Raw genomic sequence first — 26,717 nt, forward strand, 5'->3', positions numbered from 1 at the left:
ACCAGCAAACCTGCCTTTTGGCACCTGTACCCTCGCTGTGGAAAATATTATTATACAAACCACAGTATACGCAACGAATATTGCAAATCTTAATTACACAAAAATACACTCATTCACTAACTCATTCACCAACTCATTCACCTGCACTCATACTGCACACTTACCTTCTCCCTGAAGGAGGTCGGTCCTCTTCTCCAAGTAGAAGTCCAAGGTCTTGGTGAAATAAAAAAACATTCAAAAACCAACGGACATGCAGCGGGTAGTGCCAGCTGCCACCCGAAATCACTTAAGGTCATTTGCGGTCGTCTCTGTTCACTATAATGGAGAATCCGTTTACATGGCAGTGGCCGCTCTCAGCCAATTAGTGGCTAGTGTCTAAGGCAGGGGCTACCGAACTAGCTTGCTAATGTATACATTAAGTTTTTAAAAACAGTTTAATAAATGATTAAACCAGTTTATGCTAAAATGCTGTTCTGGATGAAATACATTAGTTTTGTGAAATGTGCTGCATACTCAGTTCCTAAGTACCAGAACTATAGAAAGTAAATGCTATTTTGGAGAATGGATGATCAATAGAGCATGTGGCACAGGGCCTGATTCAGAGCCGCTCGTAAGCGGCCGCTCGTTTGCTCCGAGTGATGTTTGCACAACTGCGCATGCATACGGATCGTAATACGCATGCGCGAACCAGTCAGTGCGGCCGAAAATCGTTTGTTCGCTAAATAGCGAATGCCTGCTATTTTGAGTGATAGGAGGAGGCGTATGTGGGTGGTAACAGGGGAAGGTGCTTGAAAACGGGGAGTGGAGATCCGAACGCAGGCGTGCTTAAAGGTCAAAACGGGCATTTTAAGGGTGTGCATAATTAATACAGCAGCGTCATTGACCACGTCACTGGGTTATTTTACAGTCAGAACTGCTCGCAAGATTGCGGTAGGAAAAACCAACCACAAGAATAGCGAGCAGTTCATACGCTGGTCCATGTACTCGATTAATCTAATAAATAGCGGACATGACGTAGGATGCGAGCGGCCAGGAGGCGTAGTTTTCCAAAAAACGACCGCATGTTTTGTTCGCTCATTCAGACCTAGAGGCGTGAACAGACTGCAAAGAGCGAACGGTTCATTTGAAGAGCCACCCCTTTTTTCTGAACGAGCGAGCGCAAATAGCGTCCGGCTCTGAATCAGGCCCACAGTCCCACACTTCCAGCAAACTCAGGACAAAGACATGTTGAGTATCCAGCTGATACATTTTCAAACTTTACAAAAGCAAAGACCAGCAGATAAATGAAGGTTCTGTTCACTTCGGCACCACATAAATGTGTGTTCAGTATGATACAGTTATTTGTTTTGGCTACCCACCTACAGCCCAATTAGCATTATGTAGGAAATCAGTTAGATGCCACTTTAAACTAACAATTTATAACTGCAGCAATGCAAGATTCATACATCTATATTATATAACATTGATATACCTGAAAGTGTATGTAACATGAACATGAACACAACCAAACTAAGCCACAACTAAAATAAAGTCGCTGAATTGTACCAGAGCAGTATATGGTATCTAATATGCTGCTGTGTATTATAAAAAGTTTTTATTACAACCATTAAAATTTTACAGTTAATTTAGCATAACTGGTTTATTTATATGACAGATCTATAAAATGATGTATATACAAAATATTTAGATGTCTACCTTGCTTGTGTACTTACGATCTTGATTATCATTTACACAAAAAATAGTAGTGTTTACTGATGTATTTATTAGTGCAATGTAGATTTAAAGTAAGCCTAATAAAATATAAATTAAGCCAAATTTAGACTCGTGACTATCTTTAGGGGCTCATGTTCAGAAATTAACAAAAGTATAACTTTTTTCTATTAAAATCAAAACATTACTAAAACATAATAACATATTTTTTAGTGAGTCAAAGAAAAAGCAAAAGTGTATACTCCTATGCATACCTAACAACCATGTTGAGTTCGGCGAGACGGTTCTGATTTAAGGGGGACTATCCAGTGATCAGCATATCTATCCCGATTTGTGTAATGTAGGGAGTCATTTTTCCCCTACCAAACACAACCCAGTGCTAAGCATGCCATCCAGGGGGGTGTAGCCACTTACACCACCCTTAGTGTGCCACAGTCATGCCCTGTCCGATTCTGAACTTACCAATTGTCATGGGCCACTCTGCTGCAGCACGGGGGGTTCGGTACTTACCTGTCCGAGCACTCTGGCAAGGTCCGTCTGGTGGGGTTGCAGGCTGCTGCTGGTTAGAAACAAAAAATGACAGCTGCTTAATCAATCTAGCAGTACTTTTCAGGTGCATGAAATGGAAGAGTTGTTTTTATTCATGTAATTTTTTCACATATATTTTAACCCCTTTTCCAACACTTATTAACTACTCGCACACATCTATACTTTACACTGCACTGTCACTCTTTTTCCATTTTTCGTGTGAATCCCTGGGGGGGTCCTGGGCTGGACGTTTTTTGGGGTACTCTGTGTCCCAGGTGTGAACCCCTTAGTGTTAGGGACTGCTAGTGACAGAGAAGCCGTGAATTGGCATTGCAACCTCCCATGTATTTGCAAATGCATGCAACTAATATCTCTGATTTCTATGACCATATAGTCTTCATATATTGTTGCAAGTCTAATTCAATGTGCTGAGGTACAATAGGGGTTTAAACCCCCCTCCTTTTTCTACTTGGTATGACCCCTCCCTTTCATGCACCTGATTAGTGCTGCTAGATTGATTGAGCAGCTGCCATGTTTTGTTTGTTGTCATGAGACGCATGAATGAGCCAGCTTTAGCAGGTCATGCTGGTTCTAGTAGTGCTAGTTGGAGTTCCCAGGGGTGACTCCCAGGTAAGCTGGCTCTCAATTTGGATGCAGTTATGTATGTGCCTTTATCAGAAGGCCTTACATTTGACAAAATGTATATGTGCCTTTATCATGAGGCCTTATAATTGGTATATATTACATTTGGGGTGAGCGTTTGGGCGTAGGGCACCCGAGGCTGCTCTGGCTGGGCCTCCTCAGGGCATCACCACTTAATACACATAGTTACTTTTTACATCACCATTTATGTTTGTTTTTAATTCATGTAATATTTTAACATATATTTTAACCCCATTTTCAACACTTACTAACTACATTCACATATCTATACTTTACACTGCACTGTCACTCTTTTTCCATTTTTCGTGTGATGCCCTGGGGGAATCCTGGGCTGGACGTTTTTTGGGGTGCTCTGTGCCCCGGATGTGAACCCCTTATTGTTAGGGACTGCTAGTGACAGAGAAGCCGTGACGTGGCCTAGCAGCCTCCCATGTATTTGCAAATGCATGCAACTAATATCTCTGAATTTCTATTACCATATAGTCTTCATATATTGTTGCAAGTATAATTCAGTGTGCTGAGGAACAATAGGGGGTTAAACCCCCCTCCTTTTTCTGATGGTGGTTAGAGCAGGGTGCAGGCAGGTCCTTGAGAGGCACTGCTGGGTCTCTGGTATCTTGGAGCTGCTGTGCCTGGGAGTCTACACAAACATTGCTGAGTGTTGGGCGTCACCATCTTGGATGTGGTCACATGTCAGGAAAGAGCCAATCCAGTCTGCATGTGTCACAATGGGCTCTGACAGCCAATCCTGCACAAGCCTCGGGTACTTAAGGGCTTCCTGGGAGTCCTTAGGTTGCCAGTGCAACGTCTTACACAGCTAGTCTGTGTGCTAGTTCTCTGTGCTCCCTTTTCTCGTTTGTATCCAGTGTGCAATATCCAGTTTCAGAAATCATTGTTACCTGCTCCGATTCATTGTGCCTTTACCAGCTGGCCAGTCATCTCAGTTCCAGTATCCTAACCACTACTGTGCTACGTTACAGAGTCTCCCCTGACCAGCGACCTTAGTCAGCACCGATACTTGGTTCCTGTACCCCAGCATCTCCAGGAGTCATGCTCAGTATATCCGACGGGGTTCTGGTTTTACCCTTTCCCTGGATCTCTGCCCTCCGCATCATCCTGCGATTGCTGAAACATTCATGAACAAATACCCTGTATGTCCAGCTTCATTCAAATATCAGGAAACTGCCCGCAAGGACTTCCCTGCACCCTGTCCGAGTCCACTTCCCATTCTGGACGTGATATTTTGCACTGGCCCAAATGGATTCGGCTAGTGGTCAGGATTCCAGAGCAGACCTGTTACAAAGTATTGCCGGTTGTTTTGAGTGTTTTCAAACTTTCCACCGGTAGCTAGGCCAATTTATGCAAGAGATGTCTCTCTGTCAGGACACTATACAAGCTTCCCTTGTCACGGTCAGCATGCCTGCTACGACCAATCCTCAGCCTGTGCCTTCTATTGGTTCTACCATACCTACTTCTCCATCACATCTCCATCTGCCGGCCCCAAATAAATCGATGGGAACCGTAAAATGTGCCGTTGCTTCCTAAATCAGTGTGACATTCATTTCACGGTACAGCCTGCCAACTTTCCCTCTCCCAAGGTGAAAGTCGCTAATATTGTGTCACTTCTCTCTGGTCCAGCCCTAGAGTGGGTCTCACCATTATGGGAAAGAGCTGATCCCCTGTTGGTCAATTATGCAGAATTCCTGTCGACTTTCGGAGAATCTTCGATGAGCCTGGGAGCGCAACTTCAGCATCCACAGAAATCATGCGCCTTCGCCAGGGGAACAGGACGGTAGGCCAATACGTCATCCAGTTCCAAACTCTGGCATCGGAGTTGCAGTGGAACGAGGAGGCTCTGATCTCAGCTTTCTGGAGTGGTCTTTCTGATGACCTTAAAGACAACCTTGTGACTTGTGATTTACCACCTGTCGAAGCTGGATAATTGGCTGAGACAGAATCAGTTTAAAATTAGATTGGAACGACGCCATCTTGCGAATGGCCACAAGACACCATCTTAAAAAATTAGATCTGCACGACGCCATTTTGCGAATGGCCGCCCAGCGCCATTTTACAGAAACTCACACTTAAGTACATACGGGGATGCTACTATTAGCATCATGCGATCGCATATTTCACCATACCCCCATACACACATTGAAATACGCACATTAGCGAATGCATAATACCCCGCGTACGGGCGCTGTTTATTAGCTGCATGCGTACGCATCTGCCCTAAGTTAAAAGTCCCACTATATAAATCTAACTAGCTTCTGTTCCCAAACCCCTAATACTTACACACTGCACACTCACATAAAAAGGTTCCATAGCTTCAAAGTGTAATATTCAAGGTTTATTCATTTATTACTAATGTTGTGAAATAAAGACTATTTGATATCAGTACAACACCAAACATGGTCCTCTTATCATGTACTAAACCAGTACATGATAAGCGGACCATGTTTGGTGTTGTACTGATCTACTTTGTCTCAACAGCTTTCCGGTGTCATTGGTGAGAAGATCGCAACATGCGTCCGCAACTTATGAACTGTAGAGAGTTAAAACACTAAAATGTACTATGTAATGTTAGCAGCTTAGATTTGCATGCGGCTGGAAAAAGGAGACAAAAGGCTGTTGGAGGCTGATCTGTGTCCATTTGAATCAACCTGTTAAATGCCCTGTAACAGAAACACCGTGACGGAGAACCAATGGAATCATGCCAAACTTGCCCATTATATTGCTTATCCCTGTAAGGGTATATATGTGCGTTCAGACCCCAATCTGGAGTCTTCTTGCTGATGACGGAGGTTTCTTGTTGATGACGGTAACTGGTCCCAGAGCGCGTGCGTATGTAATAACTGTACCTTGGTCTGTATGATTTTTTTGCGCTAAATTGTCTTTAGATCACAGCGTGTAACCTACTGTTTTTATGTTGAATAATAACCTTTGTGCGTTGGAAACACATTTCAAAGTCTGAAGGCATATATATACTGTATGACTGTGTACGCAAATAGCGACAATTCTAGAACGTATAGGCAGGATTTAGAAGGTATAGGCAGGAGTGTATAGAGGTTTAAATCCAGTATCGTTAGTTGGATGATCTTATTTCATTATGTAACAAGGTGGATCTCTGCTACCGTGAGCGACAGGCTGAGAAGAATAAATCAGATTGCTTCAGGTTTCGGCCTACTCTACTACCTCCTCTCACTGTTCCTACTGAGACTGTTACTGATGAACCTATGCAGATTAATTGGGCCAGACTCACCCCCGAAGAAGGACTGAAACGTCACCGGAAAAATCTCTGAATGTATTGTGGAGAGACCGGTCATCTGGTCGCCTCATGTACCCGTCATCCGGGAAACTATCGCTCCTAACAAGCCATGGAGACTCATTCGCCTGCACTTATACTGCACACTTACCTACTCCCTGAAGGAGGTCGGTCCTCTTCTCCAAGTAGAAGCCCTAGGTCTTGGTGAAAAAAAACATTCAAAACCCAACGGACATGCAGCGGGCCGTGCCAGCTGCCACCCAAAATCACTTAAGGTAATTCGTGGTCGTCTCCGTTCACTATAATGGAGAATCCATTTTCATGGCAGTGGCCGCTCTCAGCCAATAAATGGCTAGTTTCTAAGACAGGGGCTACCGAATGGCTGATGGCAGTGGCTGTTGATTGGCTGAGAGCTGCTGCTGCCATAAAATGGCTTCTCTATTATATAGAATGGAGATGATTTTGAATGACCTTAAGTAATTTCAGGGGGCAGCGGGCTTAATGGTTTAATGCTTTGGCAGGACATTACCAGGGCTGGTTATTGGTTTGGGGGGGACACCACGTCGTGCTTTTTTTTTTTCGATGGACGATTTTGGTCGAGATACGGTTTTATAGTCGATTTTTTTATTCGATTTTGCCTTTACAGAATCCCTGATTTGCAAAATCGACTTAAAATCACCTATAAAAACACCAAAAATCCAAAGTTGACAAAAATCGACCTTTAGTAAATATACCCCTAAGAGTTTCCAAACCCATCAAACCCATTCATGTATATCAACTAGCTTGCTAATGTATATTTTAAGTTTTTAAAAACTATTTAATAAACGATTAAACCAGTTTATGCTAAAATGGTGTTCTGGTTGAAATACATTAGTTTTGTGAAATGTGCTGCATACTCAGGGCATGATTCAGAGCCGGACGCTCTGACAGAGGGCTCGCTCTGAATCAGGGCCGGCCCTCTGGTTTTGCAGAACGGCCTCCTGGCCACTCGTATAGCTGTGGGTGACCACCCACAGCTATAGCGAGCGGCCACGATGATGGTCGCGATGGTGAAGACCATCGCGACCATCGGGCTTGCGACGAGACCCTTGTGGTAGGGTCTCATTTTTGCAAGCCCAAGAGTGCTTTTGGCTCTAACAGAGCCGAAAGCACTCCCACTGACATCACTTGTGATGTCAGTGGGGCCGGCCCCAGACGGTAGGCGTTCCCATGTAAACGCCTCCGTCTGGGCAGCCACGCCCCCGGCCCGCTCACCAAAGGGGGCGTGCTGTCACTCAACATCGACAGCACCACCCCTTTGGTACGAGACCCGGAGTGACGGTTTGCCCGTCACTATCCGGGTCTCGCGCATGCGCACAACGGAGCCGGCTCCGTCGTGCGCATGCGCACTGGGCCACCATCGACCCGCTTGCGAGCGCATAGCGCTCGCGAGCGGGTCTGAATCAGGCCCTCAGTTCCTAAGTACCAGAACTATAGAAAGTAAATGCTATTTTGGAGAATGGATGATCAATAGAGTGTGGCACAGTCCCACACTTCCAGCAAACCCGGGACAAAGACATGTTGAGTATCCAGCTGATACATTTTCAACGTTTACAAAAGCATAGACCAGCAGATAAATGAAGGTTCTGTTCACTTCGGCACCACATAAATGTTTGTTCTGTACGATACAGATATTTGTTTTGGCTACCCACCTACAGCCCAATTAGCATTATGTAGGAAATCAGTTAGATGCCACTTTAAACTAACAATTTAAAACTGCAGCAATGCAAGATTCATACATTTATATCAGTGGTCAGGGAACAGGGGTAAATTACCCCACATGGGGTAAAACTGAAATTCATGGGGGAAATGGATGCAGGGCTGGAGGTGCACATGAACCGGTTGCGCCGCTGCACCGGCGCCAGTGACCTCCAGCCCGGCACCGCAGGGAGGCTCTAAGCCGGACGCCTGCTGAGATATTACCAGCGGGCACCCGGCTCCTTCCCTGCAACGCCGCGTTAGCCGGAGGCTGGAGTTCTCTTCTGAACTCCAGCTTCCGGCACTCCCCATACGCACTATGGGAGAGACGTCATGACGTCTCTCCCATAGTTCCGAGGAGCAGCCGGGTGGACAGGACGGTGGCGGATGCAGGAGCGGGGATTAAGGTGTTTTTTTTATTTTTTTTGTACAAGCGGCACTACAGGGACATAACTATGGGGGCACTACTACAGGGGCATAACTATGGGGGCACTGCTACAGGGGCATAACTATGAGGGCACTACTACAGGGGCATAAATATGGGGGCATTGCTACAGGGGCATAACTATGGGGGCACTGCTACAGGGGCATAACTATGAGGGCACTACTACAGGGGCATAACTATGGGGGCACTGCTACAGGGGCATAACTATGAGGGCACTGCTACAGGGACATAACTATGAGGGCACTGCTACAGGGGCATAACTGGGGGCACTGCTACAGGGGCATAATTATGGGGGCACTGCTACAGGGGCATAACTATGAGGGCACTTCTACAGGGGCATAACTATGGGGGCACACTATGGGGCACTGCTACAGGGGCATAACTATGAGGGCACTGCTACAGGGGCATAACTATGGGGGCACTACTACATGGGCATAACTATGGGGGCACTGCTACAGGGGCATAACTATGGGGGCACTGCTACAGGGGCATAACTATGAGGGCACTGCTACAGGGACATAACTATGAGGGCACTGCTACAGGGGCATAACTGGGGGCACTGCTACAGGGGCATAATTATGGGGGCACTGCTACAGGGGCATAACTATGAGGGCACTTCTACAGGGGCATAACTATGGGGGCACACTATGGGGCACTGCTACAGGGGCATAACTATGGGGGCACTGCTACAGGGGCATAACTATGAGGGCGCTACTACAGGGGCATAACTATGAGGGCACTGCTACAGGGGCATAACTATGAGGGCACTACTACAGGGGCATAACTATGGCACTACTACAGGGGCATAATTATGGGGGCACTGCTACAGGAGCGTTATATGGGGGCACTACTACAGGGGCATTATATGGGGGTACTGCTACAAGGGCATAACTATGGGGGCACTACTACAGGGGCATTATATGGTGGCACTACTATAGGATTTCCTTCCTTTCAAATCAAGGGGGTAACGTCGGCGTATCTAAATATATTTTGGGGTAAAAGGTAAAAAAGTTCCCTGACCCCAGATTTATATTATATAACATTGATATACCTGAAAGTGTATGTAACATGAATACAACCAAACTGAGCCACAACTAAAATAAAGAAGCTGAATTGTACCAGAGCAGTATATGGTATCTAATATGCTGCTGTTTATTATAAAAACTTTTATTACAACCATTAAAATGTTACAGTTAATTTAACATAACTGGTTTATTTATATGACGGATCTATAAAATTATATATATAAAATATTTAGATGTCTACCTTGCTTGTGTACTTACGATCTTGATTATCATTTAACCACAAATATTAGTGTTTACTGATATATTTATTAGTGTAATGTAGATTAAATGTAAGCCTAATAAAAATATAAATTAAGCCAAATGTAGACTCATGACTATCTTGAGGGGCTCATGCTCAGAAATTAACAAAAGTATAACTTTTTTTTTAATTAAAATCAAAACATTACTAAAACATAATATATTTTTTTGTGAATCAAAGAAAAAGCACAAGTGTATACTCCTATGCATACCTAACAACCATGCTGAGTTCGACGAGACGGTTCTGATTTAACCACTTAACTGACAATTTTTCTAGCAAAACCGGTCAGAAATTGCCGGGTCCGCAGGAGAATCCGGTGAGAATCCCAAGACGAAAGTCGCTAATATTGTGTCACTCCTCTCCAGCCCTAGAGTGGGTCTCACCATTATGGGAAAGAGCTGATCCCTGTTGTCTGATGCAGAATTCCAGTCAACTTTTCTGAGAATCTTCTATGAGCCTGGGAGGGCGACTACAGCATCCACATAAATCATGCGCCTTCGCCAGGGGAACAGGACGGTAGGCCAATACGTCATCCAGTTCCAAACTCTGGCATCGGAGTTGCAGTGGAACGAGGAGGCTCTGATCTCAGCTTTCTGGAGTGGTCTTTCTGATCACTTTAAAGACGACCTTGCGACTTGTGATTTATCACCCAAGTTGGATGATTTTATTTCATTATGTAACAAGGTGGGTCTCCGCTACCGTGAACGACAATAATAATTCAGATCGCTTCAGGTTTCGGCCTACTCCACTACCTCCACTGACTGTTCCTTCTGAGACTGTTACTGATGAACCTATGCATATTAATCGGGCCAGACTCACCCCCGAAGAAGGACTGAAACGTCACCGAGAAAATCTCTGCATATATTATTGAGAGACCAGTCATCTGGTCGCCTCATGTACCCGTCATCTGGGAAACTATCGCTCCTAACAAGCCATGGAGACACTAGGTTGGAGGTAATGTCATGGTCTTCAGCTGAATCTGCAATCTCTGTTGCCCTAGATCTGACTAAAGGTTCTAAAAATATTCTCTCTCTTCTACATTCCGGAGCGGCCGGGAATTTCATTTCGGCTGAAATAATACAGAAGTATCAAATTCCAGTCCTTAAACTATGCTATTTCCCTCTCTGCGGTGGATGGCAGTCATATCATTAATGGAACCCCGTCATTCACCAAACTCTTCCGTTACAAATTCGTATTGGTTATCTTCATGTGGAGCTGTTAGAACTTTTAGTTATTCCTAAAGCCTCCCACAGAATTATTTAAAGTTATCCTTGGTTAAGTAAACATAGTCCACAAATGAATTGGATGTCTATGCAAATTTTGTTTTGGGGGACTCGAGTCATTCTTCCTGTCTTTAAATAAAGTTCAAGTATCAGACCCTTCTCAACTGCCCTCTTAATATGCCTCATTTAAAGATCTTTTTTGCAAATCAGGAGCTGATATCTTACCTCCCCATAAGAATTGGGACTGTCCCATAGAGTTGACATGGGCGTACTTACCCACTTTCAATACCTGAAACAAAGGCTATTATATCCAGGAAAACTTGGCCAAGGCTTTTATCCGTGCATTAACCTCTCTTGCAGGAGCCGGGTCCGACCAGGCATAGATTATCGTGGATTAAACGATATTACGATCAAGAACCAATACCCCTTATCCTTCATCACCGAACTATTTGACCAGGTAAAGGGGAGCATATAATCTCATCTGAATTTGCCCGGGAGATAAGTGGAAGACCGCATTCAACACTAGAGACGGGCATTTCGAGTATCTAGTTATACCCTTTGGTCTCAGTAACACTCCCGCAGTTTTTCAAAATTTTGTTAACGAGATTTTCTGAGACTTACTTTACACCTCTGTAGTCGACTATCTGGATGATATCTTAATTTTTTCTTCCAATCTAGAGGACCATCAGCAACATGTGAGAGAGATTTTGAACTGCTCTCATTCAGGAAGTACCGTCCTCATAGGACAGTACTAAAGTCCATGGGTCCGCAAAATTTGTGTTTTTATTTTGCCAAGTCCGGGGATGCCTACTTTGGAATGAAGAGGACCCGAACTTCGCAGAGGAGAAGGTGAGTATGGATATTTTTTTTACAGGTACTCTACGAATTTTCTACATGGATAAGAGGCAGCGAGGGGCTTCAGGGATACATAGGTGAGTATGTGTACATGTGTGTGTACATGTGTGAGTGCATGTATGTTTAATAAACGTATACTTTGTACGATGTGTGTGTCCTGTGTTTATTTTAATATTGCTTTTGCTATGGAACTACAGGTAACAGCGGGCCCGTAATGCCCCGCATGCTGGTACTTGTGGTTCTCCAAATACCAGCATGCTGGGGAGGCTTGCTGGGACCTGCAGTTCCACAGCGAAAAAAAAAAATGTCAACACTTTCAAATTTTTCCCCCTGTATTTACAAAACCAGGACCGGATCAGAGCCCAGTGCTGGTTGCGCAAAATACGGGGGACCCCTGCGTCGTTTGTACCCTGTACTTAAGCACAACCAGCACTGTGTCACTAAAAGTCCAGGACTAGTTGCTGTCACTGATCCTGTCCGTGCATCTGTATCGTGCATGATGATGTAATTCAAATCGTGGAAGATAGGTCGATATCTTCCCGCAGGTTCAGTTGATCTGCGACGACGATGTACGACGGTGGGGGCGCGCATCGGCATCATGCCCAGACACAGCACTTTTTACATGATTGGTCGTTCCAATCGATCGAAAATGGCCAAATAGTGTAAAAATCGCATCGTGTATGGGCACCTTAATGGTGGGTACACACTGGTCGATATTACTGAGCGGCTGCACGATTACGACATCGTAATCGTGCAATCGCTCAGTAATCGTGCACAAGTCGTGCACTTTTATGTCGGAAAAGACCAGCGATGCGCACTCCCGCTGGTCATTTCCGACATTGTCCATCGCCTGAACATGCAGCACAATCTGACGACCTCGTCAGGTTGCTGCATGTTGGGGAATGGGGGAGAGAGCCCGGCGCTGAACAATATCGTTAATGATATCGTTCAGCGGCTGTGCTCAATGTCATGAACGACATTGAGCACAGCCTGCCGGGGACACACTACACGATATCGCTCAGGGAGCATATCGTGTAGTGTGTACGCACCATTACAGTTTGATATTTTTTTAAAACCACACTTGTCTATGAATAAAGAATCTCACATCAATCACACATAAAAAGAGTGCAGTCTTTTCAGGAAGCTTTTTCTCAATTGTTTCACAGAAAAAAAACGTCAAGAGTCAACGTTTAGATAGCTACCATGACGTATACTTTGTGACACAGTACTGAAGTATGCTAATTCATGGAAACAGGGCCCTTTTAAATAAAGTTATAAAAGTGTTGTTGGAAGAGCCTGTGTTCCAGTGCATTTGTATTCTGGAATGCCATGCCCTATTGTCAGTTGGCGCTTCCTTCTCACACATTGCTGTAGTGTATATGCATGTGACTCCCTCACTGCTTTCTAACTTGGCACTCACACACTGGCAGAATTGTTACAATCTCCAAACTACATGCCAAAAATATTTGTCAGCAGTCTTCCACTACAGAAATGTAGTTTTGCTGGAAACATGTTTAACATTGTACAATTTCTCTCACACATAATATATAGCACGATATATATATATAACAGAGCCGTAACTAGACTTTTTGGTGCCCTGTGCAGAAAGAGCATTGGCAACCCCCCCCCCATTTTTCAAATAGGGACATAACACACCCCAAAAAGCCTCATGGAGAAGGGACAGCGAAGAGATAGGGGAGGCCAGGAGATGCTTGGGATGAAGTAAGAGGAAGCTACAAGTGAGAATGATAATAAACAGAAAAATGACAGGCCTGAAGAGCTCCCCCTGTTCTTCGGTGCCCTGTGCCATGGCACAGTTCGCACTACCCTAGTTACGGCCCTGTATATATATATATATATATATATAGATATATATATATATATGTATATATGTGTGTGTGTGTGAATATATACAATATTTATGCACCCAGCGTCTGGTGATGTCTATGCGTTCCAGACTTCAGGCTGTAATTGCCTGCAAAGGATTTGCAACAAAGTATTAAAAAGTGAAAGTTAGATTTCGGATTGTTTAGTTTGTCCCATTACTTTTGGCCCCTTAAAAAGTGAGAGGCACATATTGAAACCGTTGTAATTCCTACACCGTTCACCCGATTTGGATGTAATTACCCTCAAATGAAATCTGAAAGTCTGCAGTTAAAGCACATCTTGTTTGTTTCCTTTCAAAGCCATTGTGGTGGTGAACAGAGGCCAAAATCTGAAAATTCTGTCAATGTCCCAATATTTATGGACCTGACTGTATATACACTGAGCCTGAGTTATAAAGAAAAGTATGTAAAAAAAGGAATTACATCATATTTGTGCAAAATTATTGAGGTTTGTTATTATAAATCTGTTGCTGTACAGGCACATTTATAGGGCAATATACAATATTAAATGCTTCACTGCAGCAACTGACCCTGCTATGATAATTGTTCAACAGCAGATCTATACCCCTTTCACACCAAAGTGCTGGGTCCGGCCCAGGTTTTTGAACACGATTCCAACCTGTGTCACAAGCGGGTCAGATCGCTTTCACACTGCATCTTGGACCCTGGTTATTCCCAGGTAGATCCCGTTCACTCTGAACCCATGTCAGCCCTGCAAAACTTGTGTGTCATTACAAATAGACGTATTTCAGGCTCATAAAGATGAAGTCGTAAAAAGTACTGCTCCACAGCCGTCAATTACCTAATTTCAGGTATGACATGGGTCAGATGACCCGGGTCACGCCTTTCACAACTCACCATTACCCAAGTCAGTGCCGAGTTCGATCATGGTGCCTACCAGGGTCTGATTCACGGATAGCACAACTCGGGTTGACACTTTCACACTGGACACGGGTTGCCCCGACAATAACCCAAGTTAAAAGTTTTATGTGAAAGTAATGAAAGTGCCTACACAGTGGAGTAAGTACCACATAGCTTTTTGATTCTAGAATACATGAGATGCAGATACAGGGCCTGATTCAGATTTGGCAATAGAGATAAGGCCCCCATACATCAGCAATCAACTGGGGCAATTCTGCGTTTAGCAGATGATTGTGTAAAACTAATCTGCAATGTATGGGGTTTACAGATCGCAGATTCTGACCAAAAAGTGATTGGAATTCAGTGCTCGAAGTGTGCCGGTATGTAACGGTATGACATACCGGCACTTCAAGCACTAACCTTTTTTTTTTTTTTTTTGTTACTTTGCCGGATGCAGGAGTAGGGAACCTGCTGGGACCTCCCTGACGATCGGATCATCATTGATGATCCGCAGCACTGACAGTCATCAGACTGACAGCTGTCAGCGCTGCCACCTCTCCGGGATTGCCTTGCTCAGTGCAAACTGTCAGAAGCAATCCCACTGTCATCTGCACTGTCAGCCGCTGCCTAGCGCCGCAGGGGAGGTGAGCTCGCGACTGCTGCCGGCGGGAGGAGGGGACCTCTTGGAGTCCTCTCAGTGGCCAATCTCTCTGCCACCCGGCCGGACTGCAAGTCAGTGGCATCGCCGCGTCACAAGGGGGGTGCGGACCCACCAGGGCGTCTCCCTCTCAGTGACAGGAGCAGAGTGCTGCACTGTAGTATTAAGTGCAGCACTCGGCTCCTGACACCGTGAGGGAGCCGGCACACTAAACAGCCCGCACCTCCTCCACCCCCAGTAATAAACATACTGTAGCATGGGGTTTGGGCCGCGTGGCCACGCCCCATTGACCACAAGGCCACGCCCCTCACAGCGTCCCTCACCGGGTGACACCTGCACTGTTATCATCCGCTGCCTCCTCCATCCGGTGTCCCGGAGAGCTCTTCAACTTCTTGTGTGTGCTCTGCTGTCCTATCCCCTGCCCACCGGCACACGCAGCCACAGGAAAAAAGCATTCATCAGCTGCACACAGACAGATGCTGCTGCCTACACTCTGCCCCACAGCACTGCTGACCTTCTACACTGTAAGTGCAAATGGTGTCAAATGGTACAAATGTTGTCAGTTTTACAGTGCCTTGTTCTGTCACTTAACGCCTTCCTTATGTGATACCCCCGAGGGGTATCACACTTACACAGTATACTGGACATGTGTGTCATTCTGCGCCCTATATTTACTACCCACAGACCTTCACTCTCTGTCTCTATCAGTCCCCCTCTGTCCTTCATTCACTCTTTGCCTCTCCATCTCCCTTTACCCATCACTCTTTGTCTCTCCCTGTCACCCTCTGCCTCACCTTCTGGCTCTCTCCGTCACCCTCTACCCTTCACTCTCAGCCTCTCCCTGTCACCCTCTGCCCATTACTCTTTGCCTCTGCCTCACCATCATCCTCTGCCCATCACTCTTTACCTCTCCCTGTCACCCTATGCCTCACCGCCACCCTCAGCCTCTCCCTGTCACCCTCTGCCCATCACTCTATGCTCTCCCTGATACCCTCCGCCTCACCGTCACCTTCTGCCTCTCTCCGTCACCATCTGCCCTTCACTCTCAGCCTCTCCCTGTTACCCTCTGCCCATCACTATTTGCCTCTTCCTGTCACCTTCTGCCTCACTGTCACCCTCTGCTTCTCCCTGTCACCCACTTCCCTTCACTCTTTGCCTTACCATCACCCTTAGCCTCTCCCTGTCACCCTCTGCCCATCACTATTTACCTCTTCCTGTCACCTTCTGCCTCATAGTCACCCTCTGCTTCTCCCTGTCACCCTCTTCCCTTCACTCTTTGCCTTACCATCACCCTCAGCCTCTCCCTGTCACCCTCTGCCCATCACTCTATGCCTCTCCCTGATACCCTCTGCCTCACCGTCACCTTCTGCCTCTCTCCGTCACCCTCTGCCCATCACTCTTTACCTCTCCCTGTCACCCTCTGCCTCACTGTCACCCTCTGCCCATCACTCTTTGCCTCTCCCTGATACCCTCTGCCTCACTGTCACCTTCTGCCTCTCTGTCACCATCTGTCCTTCACTCTCAGACTCTCCCTGTCACCCTCTGCCCATCACTCTTTGCCTCTCCCTGTCACCTTTTGCCTCACCGTCATCCTCAGCTGCTCTGTCACCCTCTGCCCATCACTCTTTGCCTCTCCCTGTCACCTTTTGCCTCACCGTCACCCTCAGACTCTCCATCACCCTCTGCTTCTCCCTGTCACCCTCTTCCCTTCACTCTTTGCCTCCCTGATACCCTCTGTCTCTCTGTAACCCTCTGCCATCACTCTTTGCCTCTCCCTGTCACCTTTTGCCTCACTGTCACACTCACCCCAGCCCCCTCCGCCCATCACTTTGCCTCTCCCGGATACCCTCTGCCTCACCCTCAGTCTCGCCATCACCCTCTGCCCATCATTCTTTGCCTCTCCTGGATACCCTCTGCCTCACCCTCGGCCTCTCCGTCACCCTCTGCCCATCACTCTTTGCCTCTCGATCACCCTCTGCTTCTCCCTGTCACCCTCTTCCCTTCACTCTTTGCCTCTCCCTGAAACCCTCTGCTTTACTGCCACCCTCTGCCTCTCTCCGTCACCCTCTGCCCTTCACTGTCACCCTCTCCCTGTCACCCTCTGCCCATCACTCTTTGCCTCTCCCTGTCACCTTTTGCCTCACCATCACCCTCACCCCGGCACCCTCTGCCCATTACTCTTTGCCTCTCTCTATCACCCTCTGCCTCTTCCATTCACTCTCTCCCCATCAATCACTGCCTGACACACCCCTCGTGATGCGTGACCATGCTAATTTTTTTCTGCACGCCCTTGACTCATATCACTGCTGACGCGTTGTTTCTGGTTGCACCACTGCTGCAACTTCTACATTTGCCATACCCACACTTCAAAATTCCCACTTCGACCACTGCTTCTTGCGCTTTCTTAAGAGACCCATACATCTACTGGGAACAGATGATCCGCCGGTTGGAAAAGACGACCGGCGGCCAGCAATGATCACTGATTCAACGGGGAATTGGTAAAATTCTATATGTTAAAAATCCCTGATTTGCTAATCACAATCCTATTTTGATTGTGATCGGCATATCAGTGAAATCCAACATTTTGGATGTCACTAATGGATTTAGCCAATGTCTGGGGATCAGCGAATTGGCCCATTACAGCAACCTGACAATTTTAATAAAAAAATACTGATGGACAACAATTTTATTTCTTTGCAGGGGCATATCAACATTTGTGGGCCCCATAGCAACATTTTGAAGGGGCCCACCCAAACAATGTTTCTAGAGAGACATTTTTCTCTGCAGCAGTTTACTTTATGCCCCATAGTAATGCCCTGTTCATTACAGAAACCTTAGAAAAGCCCTAGTTAAAAGGATTCCCCATTCTAATACCCTAGTTCATATTATGCCCCATAGTAATGCTTAGTTCAATTTATGTCAAATGGGAGTGCCCTTGGGCCTGATTCAGCAAGGATCGCTATTCTGCTAATACGCACGCTACGCATTTGTTAATATCAGCAGTGATATGCAAATAATTGCATTCGCATTAAAATCGCAGCCTATCACCCACATCCGTATACGTTAGCAACATAGCAAAATAATCGATAACATCGGACCCCTACACACAGTTAAGGCAGGTCAGACCTCACTCAGGAATTGCTAATTTCAGACTGCGTATGGTATCGCAGTGGATAATTTATGCACGCCCATGTAACGGCGTTGAAACGCACTGGCATGCCTGCATTTGCCCGACCACCCCCGCCGTCACCACTCACAAATGGCATTTCCTGTCAATCACTCAGCGAGGGGTCTGTGTAGCCTCTGTGATCACAGTCCCGATTGCAAAAGCCAGTTCACACACTGCGATGCATACGCATTCACAGAACGCAACAATCAGCTGATTGTGTGTGTATTAGCGACTGCGATCCTTGCAGAATCAGGCTCCTAGTTCACAAAATGCCACATTGTAGTGCCTCCAGGTCACAATATGCTACATTGTACTACCCCCAAATCAGAATATGCCTCATTGTAGAGCTTCAAGTTCACATTATGCCACACAATGCCCCCAGTTCACAATATACCACACAGTGCCCCTAGTTATATTATAACAGTGACCCCAGTACATATTATGCCACATTGCAATGCCCTAATTCATAGTATGCCACACTGTAGTGCTGCCAGTTCACATTATGCCACACAGTGCACCCCAGTTCACATTATGCCACACTGATTCCCCAGTTCACATTATGCCACACAGTACCCCCAGTTCACATTTTGCCACACAGCACCCACAATTCACATGCCACATTATAAAACTCTTGTTCATATGCCACATTACAATGCCCCCAGTTCAGATTTCCACATTACAGTGCTCCAAGTACATTATAATGTTCACTACACGTCCACCCCATACCAATATAATATCAACTACATACACCATCCACCTAATGCAAGAACTTCCACTTTGAGTGGAGATCGTAATTTCTGCACACTGTCCCTTTCGGGACAGTTCTAATCTCCCAGCTCACTTCACAAAGGCTGTAATCATAGGGCAAGCCTACTCTTCAGTAGTACAGTACTCACTGATTAGCTCAGCTGTGCCTGTGAGGATGACACACGAGTGTAGGAAATGGATAATATCAGTGTGGAGCTATATCGAGAGGGAAGATAGAGACCACCACCTATATGAGAGCCAACAAGTCTCCTTTTTCAGACAACAGGCCAGACCTAATTACTTAGGAGGCAATTTCTAAAATCTATGTAGACAATAATATGACCTGGGTGCAGGGGAGCCTGGCCCTCTAAGCCTCTGGGCCCCATAACAATGGCACTCCCTCTATAGCTTTGCACATTACTATGGATCTTAAATATTTTATTAAGTGGACATTGTAGCCCCTACAGAAGAGGTTCTCAACTTCATTCTGCTTAAGGCACCCAAACCTGCTTAAAATAAAGGGGATAAAGGGGTCCATTTACTATACTAAAAATGACTCTTCTCCAGCATTTTAGCTGGGGAAAGCTTAAAATTTCACATCTCATATTTAGTATACTGGAAAGTACTGGGAAATCATTGATTTCTCCTTTTTCACTTTTTGTATTTTGTAGAGAGTTTATTTAAGAGGCTTGGGCTATAGGAAAAAGCCTGTTTCCAGTCATCCCACCCTCTGTTTCCTTTGTGCAATTTAGTTTGGTGTGTTAGTGCTGGCTATTCTGCGGTGGTAAAGAACATAAGGTCACCAGTACAGGTGCAATTGTTTAGTTGAGGTAGGCTCTCTTCATTGACTGGTAGTTGGCTGTACCACTTTAACAGGGGGCAGTATAACACCCAAACAGATGGGCAGTCAAGTTAGAAGGTTGAGTGGATACCTTCGGTGCCTATAGGGGTTTTATAATTGTGTTTGTGCACCTTGGGCCTGATTCAGCAAGGCAGCTTTGCAATTACGTCCTTGCTATTATGCAAATGCAGCACAAGGTGTATGACACCCCCTGCTGCATTTGCGATCCCAGCACTACGACGGAGGGATCACCATCGCGACCATCGCTGGTCGATGGTCGCGAAGGTGGACGGCGCCGGGCAGAATGCCAGCCACCCCCACACCGCCCCTTAAATATCTCTGCCTGTCAATCAGACAGAGGCATTTGACCCGTTTGCAGAATGGGTCCTGTGCACCCGCAGATTCCCGATAATTGAGAATATGCGATCAGCAGTGCACTTGCGTGCTGAATCAGGCCCTTTGTGCAAAATGCGTCTGCAATGCTTGTTTTAGGTTGTGATTGGGCATTGTAGATTGGCTGATTACTGGCTGACCTTTTTTTGCTACCATACTTTACTTAAATATATATTTCATTTAATAAATAGATAACATTTTTTTCTGCCAAATCTAAGTCTCTGTGTCTTTATTTTATTATTATACATTAAGTTGGTTGGTAACTGATTCACACACATGACACACTCCATCCAATAGAAGGTTTATAGCCCTTAATAATCTGTACTTAAATTGAGAGAAGTGGAGATGAGCCTGCAGTGTTGCTACTTTGCTGTGTATGGGGCTAAATATGTGTATATGGCAGATGTAGTCTTTCTGTGTGCACAGTACGATAAAATAGTCAGTTCAGGTAAAACAAAGCACAATGGGTTTTGTTTTGTTAATATAAAGAGATAAAAAAAATAAGGTTTTTCTTTTTATTATTATGCTGATGTGCAAATAACATTCATTTTTAAATAGCCTGTGTATGTATTATAATTGAGCCAACAAGAATAAAAGAATTGAGTATGAAAATTCTCGATTTGGCCCTATTTATCATTAAATATTTGCTGTATATTCCCCGAAAACACCCTTTTTTTTCGGGGAGTAACGCATATGTGAAGTATCCCCCAGATGTACTATATCTCTATCTCTATCTGCTGCGTTCCCTCCATTTCCAACAGCTGCCCCAACTCCCATAGGTTTTTATGAGGGTTGCGAAACTGTCAGATTTACCAAGCTCTGTATTGCGGCTTGCCCTCGGCATCTGAAGATGGTGTTAGGCGCAGTAGCCTATAGGCTACATTTCGGACCCCCCCTTCCGATCGTACGTGACAGGAGTCCCAATAGGTGAGTGAAAACCACTGATGCAGTCACTTCACTAGAAGCAAATTGCAGGGGATGGGCTCCTTTCAGAGCCCCTGTCCGTACATGTACTATTTGGTACATTCTGGAGGTACTGGAATACGATTTTGGCCACTGATATCGTGCCCTGATTGCATTGAGTATGTGATTATTGATACATGGGCCCCTACAAGAGCTGTTTATAAGCTGCAGTGTCATGGGTGGTGATGTCACCTGCTGCTCCACTAAATGGCTGTGTCATAAAAGCATAAGCCTCGGCTTCACCATTTAGCAACCAAAATTATGAATGGATTTGTTATTTGTGACTAGATGATAGTATTATATATCTGTCCTCTTTCTAAATGTTAGCGGGTGTGGTTGGTAGGTTTGTGTTTTTAAAAAGGTGATTACATTCATGGCAGGATACCAGACCAAGACCAGTATGTAGTAGTATCACTGAACATTCTATGCATTGTTCTTTTTTAATAATAGTATACATTTATTGCTTTGCACCCATCTTTAGAATTAGGAAGGTATGGGCACCTGTGTACCTCTCATAGGAGAAAGTGGTAATAGACTTATGTTATTATTACCAGGCATTAGAACTATGCTTCATACAGCAAGTGTCAGTTCCAGTGTTATTGTAATAATGATGATATCAGGCGAGTAGGTGACGTCACTGAATGATGGGAAGATGCCTATGTCTGGGAGGGAAGAATGCAGGGCTGGTCCCAAATGTCATCTTTATAGGTATAAGATTACACCTAGCGGTCATATGCATCATATCTAGCCGACTCCTATTGTACATTCACATGTAATATGGCATTATTATGTGCACAGGCACAGGTGGGAAGAGATGGCACTGCAATTGTGCTCTGATTGCACGGCAGCGCCACTGGTAAGCACTCACCTGGCGTATCTTTGGAGGCAAAGGGGGAGACATGCTACCCCCTGGTGTAGAGGGGGCAGAGGTGGGAGAGGCCATCTTTCCGCAGCCGGGGCTCCTGTCCCCTCCTTCCTTGCACTCAGCAGCACCTTAGATTGCAGTAGACTCTTTTGCAGATGATCCTCAGTTCCAGTCAAACACCTTCCTCAGAGGATTGTTGCATGGGCAATGTCTCGCTGGTTCCCTCCTGCAATGTTTGTCTGCCACCAGGAGACCCGCACAGCACCAACAGTGGGGCTGCTTCTGTTGGATCAGGTGTCCTACAGGACGTGACACAGAGGACACAATCACCCGCAGTGACTGCGGGCTGCACACAGTGTGGGGTAACACAGGAGCAGCAGTGACCCTTCTTACATCCAGTAGAAGTCAGCAGCACAGGGAGCTGCAGAGAGAGCTGCACTCAGCGCCTGACAGTCTGCAGAGCATGTGTGTGCAGCACGGGGGGAGAGTTCTGCTGCTGCTAGTGTGGTGGAGATTATTATAGAAGCAGCACTCAGAGCCGGGAATCTGACATACACACACTGGCTGAGGTGGAGGCTGGGCTGCTGATGAGCTCATGGACTGCTCCCAGGACTGTCTCGCACTGGCAGGGATACCCGCTGTCAGTAAATGTGAGAAACACTGTAAAAATAACATTGGCATCCGTCAGAGAGGAAACATATAGGTCAATAAAAATTCTGTAGAATGGAGCATGCTTGTATGCACAGAACCAATGGTATGAGCCAATGGAGTCTTGTCAATGTCTTTCCTCCTGTCTCCAATACTATTTTTCAAGTATTATGCTGCTACAACTTTTATTTGGAGAAAATTTTGTGTAACATTATTATCATGTCTTTATATACGCCTTGCCAGGTTCCTTCCCCCCACACTCCCCGCTGGACCCCTTCAATCTGGCCTTCATTCTCTCCAATCTGCTCTCACTTAAGACAGTGATGACAACCTTGCTGCCAAATCCAAGGGCCACTTCTCTCTGCTTATGTTCCATTTTTAACACCTTAGACAACCCCTCTCCTACAAATTCTTCACACCCTTGGTATGCGTGACACTGCCCTATCCTGGGTGTGATCTTACCTCTGGCGGGCTCCTCTCTCTTTTGATGACTCCACTTTTCCCCCTCTTCCAATACTAGTTTGTTTCTCCCAATGTTCTGTCTTGTTCTCTTTCTATTCTCTCTTTACACATCCTCCATAGGTGAGTTCATCAGCTCTTTTGGTCTCCAATATCATGTCTTTGCAGATGATACTCAGATCAACCTCTCTTCTCTCATGTTTCTAGCTCTCTCTGCTATGTCCTCCTGGATGTCCCAGCGTTTTCCTAAGCATAGATATAAAGGGGCCTATTCATCAACACTAAATTAACGTTTTTAAGGACATTTTCCTTAAATAACGTTATTTTAGTATTCATGAACACATTTATCACAGGAGATATCACTGATATCTCCTTGCTATGTCCCCCTGCGTTAATTTCCACACTCCCCATATATTAGTATGGGGATGTGGAAATTACGGTATTCATCAAATTCCGAAAATTATGTATTTTTGGAATTTGATGGAGTTACTATCCGCCACTGTGAGGTGGCAAATAGCAGGTGACACTTACCTGCTTCCAGCTGGACAGGTCCCCCGGCGCCTTCCTCTGGCGGTCTGGTGCGTCCTCTGGCTCCGGAGGCTGGTCGCACACTGTGTTCTCCCAGCAGAACACAATAAAGATTAGAAAAAAAAAACCTTTTTTTTTCTAATCTGTACTGTGGTCTGCTGGGAGACCATGTGACAGACCAGCAGGACGGAGCCGGAGGCTGCTGTGCGAACAGGTAAGTGCTGAGAGGGGGGGCAGGTGAGCGGAGGGGGGGGGAGACACAAACTTACCGCATGTGTAGGCAGTGCTGCGCATGCGCTGGGTTAACAAATTTAACAGCACATGCGCAGCACTGTTTCCAGCTGCTGTAAGTTAGTGTAGACAGGGATAACTATCTATTTCCTGAAAAGCTGTCATTGCAAAAATGACAGCTTTTCGGAATAGATAGTTATAGGGAGAAGGAATGATGAATTCCTCTGGTAATTAGGTAGAACTCCATGCGAGTTCTAAACCTAATTACATCCAGGGAAAGTTTAGTTATGATGAATAGGCCCCAAAATGTCTAAAACTGAGCTTATTACCTTCCCATTCTCCTTGGTCCCCTCGCTTCCTTCAATTTCACTAACCATTGACAATCTCACATCTATTCAATCCCACAAGTCTGAATTTATCACGGACTCTATGAGTTAATGGTCTTTAACTGCATTTAACGCCTTTTTTAAACGGACATTAAAAAGAGGAACGGGTGAAACAGCCTCAGAAGATAAAGCCTGAGGCTGCCTAACTTTTTCACCCCCATTAAGTTAACGGCCCTAATTGAATTCCCCCATGGAATGTTAATAATATGATACACTAAAATAAAACTGTAAAGTCTGCAAAATAACATGTAGCACCTGATCGCTGTGGAAAAAATCATGTGAAAGAGTCTAGTAATTTTCGCATTTTATGAAATAAAGAAAAGTTGCAGTCTTTAAAGAAAGAATATAAGTGAGAATATAGAGAGGAGAACAAAAGGATAAGGAAGTGGGGATAATTAGCCCAGCGCACCTGCCTCAAGTCTCCATGAGTGTCAAACGTCTATTAATTTATATGTGACTGTACCAGATCCGTGGCATGGAAGATTCAATTGAAAGGACGCTGAAGGGTTGTTGAAATGAGAGGTCCACATTTTAAAGAAAGCCTTGGAGAATCCATTCAGGATACTAGTCATGTATTCTATTGTGTATGTTTACCATACTTTAGCAACAATGTCTTGTAGACCTGTTTGTTTCCAGTACACTGGCAACCGACACATGGAAGCAGGGCAGTTTCTAGACGATATGGCTTCCAGTGCGAACAGTCAGATGTGCCCCCTCCCCAAATGAGCATAAAATGGCAACCTTGTGCACTACCCAAAAAGGGTGTGTGGCCTCACAATAAGGGGCGTGGTCTCACAATAAGGGGCATGGCCTCAAAGGAAAAGACTACCTTATGACTTATAAATAAATTACATTAACATCACCATAGGATTAGGGACAACAAAGCAAACTGCTACTTTCCTGTTCAGCATGAGCCTTACACTTCTAATGTTCATTAGATAATGTATGGATAACATCACCCAGTCAATTAAGCCATTTCATACACAATTCCAATCAAACTGTGAGTCATAAGGCTCATCATTTTACTAGCAATGCCCCTTACACCATATTATGCCACACACAGTAATGCCTTTACACATTATGCCACACAGTAACAAGATTTTAAAATTTCTAAAGTACCCCATCAGTCCCACCAATCCCTCCATGGGAAAAAAACACACACTGGCCTCCACAGGAATAAAATGCTCATACATTTGACTCCATGGAAAAAAATAACATTGCTCCCCACAGAAAAAAAAAATGCTCCCCACAGAGCAAATAATAACATACCTCCCCACAGAACAAAAAATAACATTGGCTGGCCCCCAAAGAACAAAAAATAACATTGGTTCCCATAGTAAAAAAAAAAATTACACTTGCCTGTCAGTAGCTAAGATGCACCTCACCAGCTGGAACTGAGCACAGCCAGCACACAGTATAGAGCTGCAGCATGCGGGTGGACTGGCTGGCTGGCGGGCGAGCTATTACACATGCAGATGCAACGTGACATCATAGGTCACGCACGCTGCATCTCCATAGGTCATGGCTGAGTGCACCTGAGCCTCCAAGAAGCCCAGCGCTGCCCAGCCCTGGGTCCACAGTACAGTAAAGGCCGCGATGACCCAACTGATCACTCGACACACTAGTGTGGGGTAGCGAGCCGTGCAATCACAGGGCTTTGTGCGCCCGTGCAATTGCATGGCTTGCCCATCCTTAGAAACGGCCCTGCATAGCAGCTCATAATGTGCCTAACCAGTTTATGTTGATGGTGTGTTGTATCTGGGACACCTAGTGGTAAGAGGAAGTATTTAGGACTAAAAGATATATTTAAGCCCACTACAAAGTTGACTAGGGATCTAGGGGGAGATGTATTAAGCCTTTGATAGTGATAAAGTGGAGAGAGATAAAGTACAAACCAATCGCTGGGTCCCTCCTGGAGTCCAGGGCCCGGACCTTGGCACTGCTACTGGCCGCTGACCCGGTCCCCATAAATGGAAGAGGCAGCGGGCCTGCTTGGGACGCTTCTCCACCAACCTACATGACAGACACCCGCCGGCCCTCTATGGTCAATAGAGTTGCTGCTTTGAAGTCGGCATGTGTGACATGTCGCTGGAGGGAGAGCCTGAGGTCGGAGGAGCCGCGGATCGAGAGGAGCTGGAGCAGCATCTGCAGTGCTGGGGAAGAAGCAGCGAAGAAGCTGAAGCCTTCTTCAAGCAAATAAGGTAAGTGGGAAAAAGCTGTGCACAGCGGGCAGAGACTGGATCTAGTAATCGGGGGAGGGCGGAGTGAAGTGGGGGAAAAACAAGCTGGGCAGAGACTGGAGGGAGGGGGTAGAAAGTGAAGTGGTGGGGGGA

At 45.6% G+C, this 26,717-nt stretch overlaps 1 protein-coding gene across 1 annotated transcript in view; it reads right to left on the minus strand.

Moving 5' to 3' along the window:
- The window catches only part of ANK2 (ankyrin 2), a 696,877-nt gene extending 674,477 nt beyond the window's left edge, over positions 1 to 22,400 (minus strand). Inside the window, exon 1 of the mRNA XM_088448313.1 lies at positions 22,136 to 22,400. Coding sequence (XP_088304439.1) covers positions 22,136 to 22,210 — 75 coding nt within the window. The 5' untranslated portion in view covers positions 22,211 to 22,400. The remainder of the gene's footprint in view (positions 1 to 22,135) is intronic.
- Positions 22,401 to 26,717: the final 4,317 nt, after the last annotated feature.

Source organism: Taudactylus pleione, unplaced genomic scaffold, assembly GCF_031769625.1.
Source record: "Taudactylus pleione unplaced genomic scaffold, aTauple2 ptg000454l, whole genome shotgun sequence".
In the NCBI taxonomy this organism is placed as follows: Eukaryota; Metazoa; Chordata; class Amphibia; order Anura; family Myobatrachidae; genus Taudactylus; species Taudactylus pleione.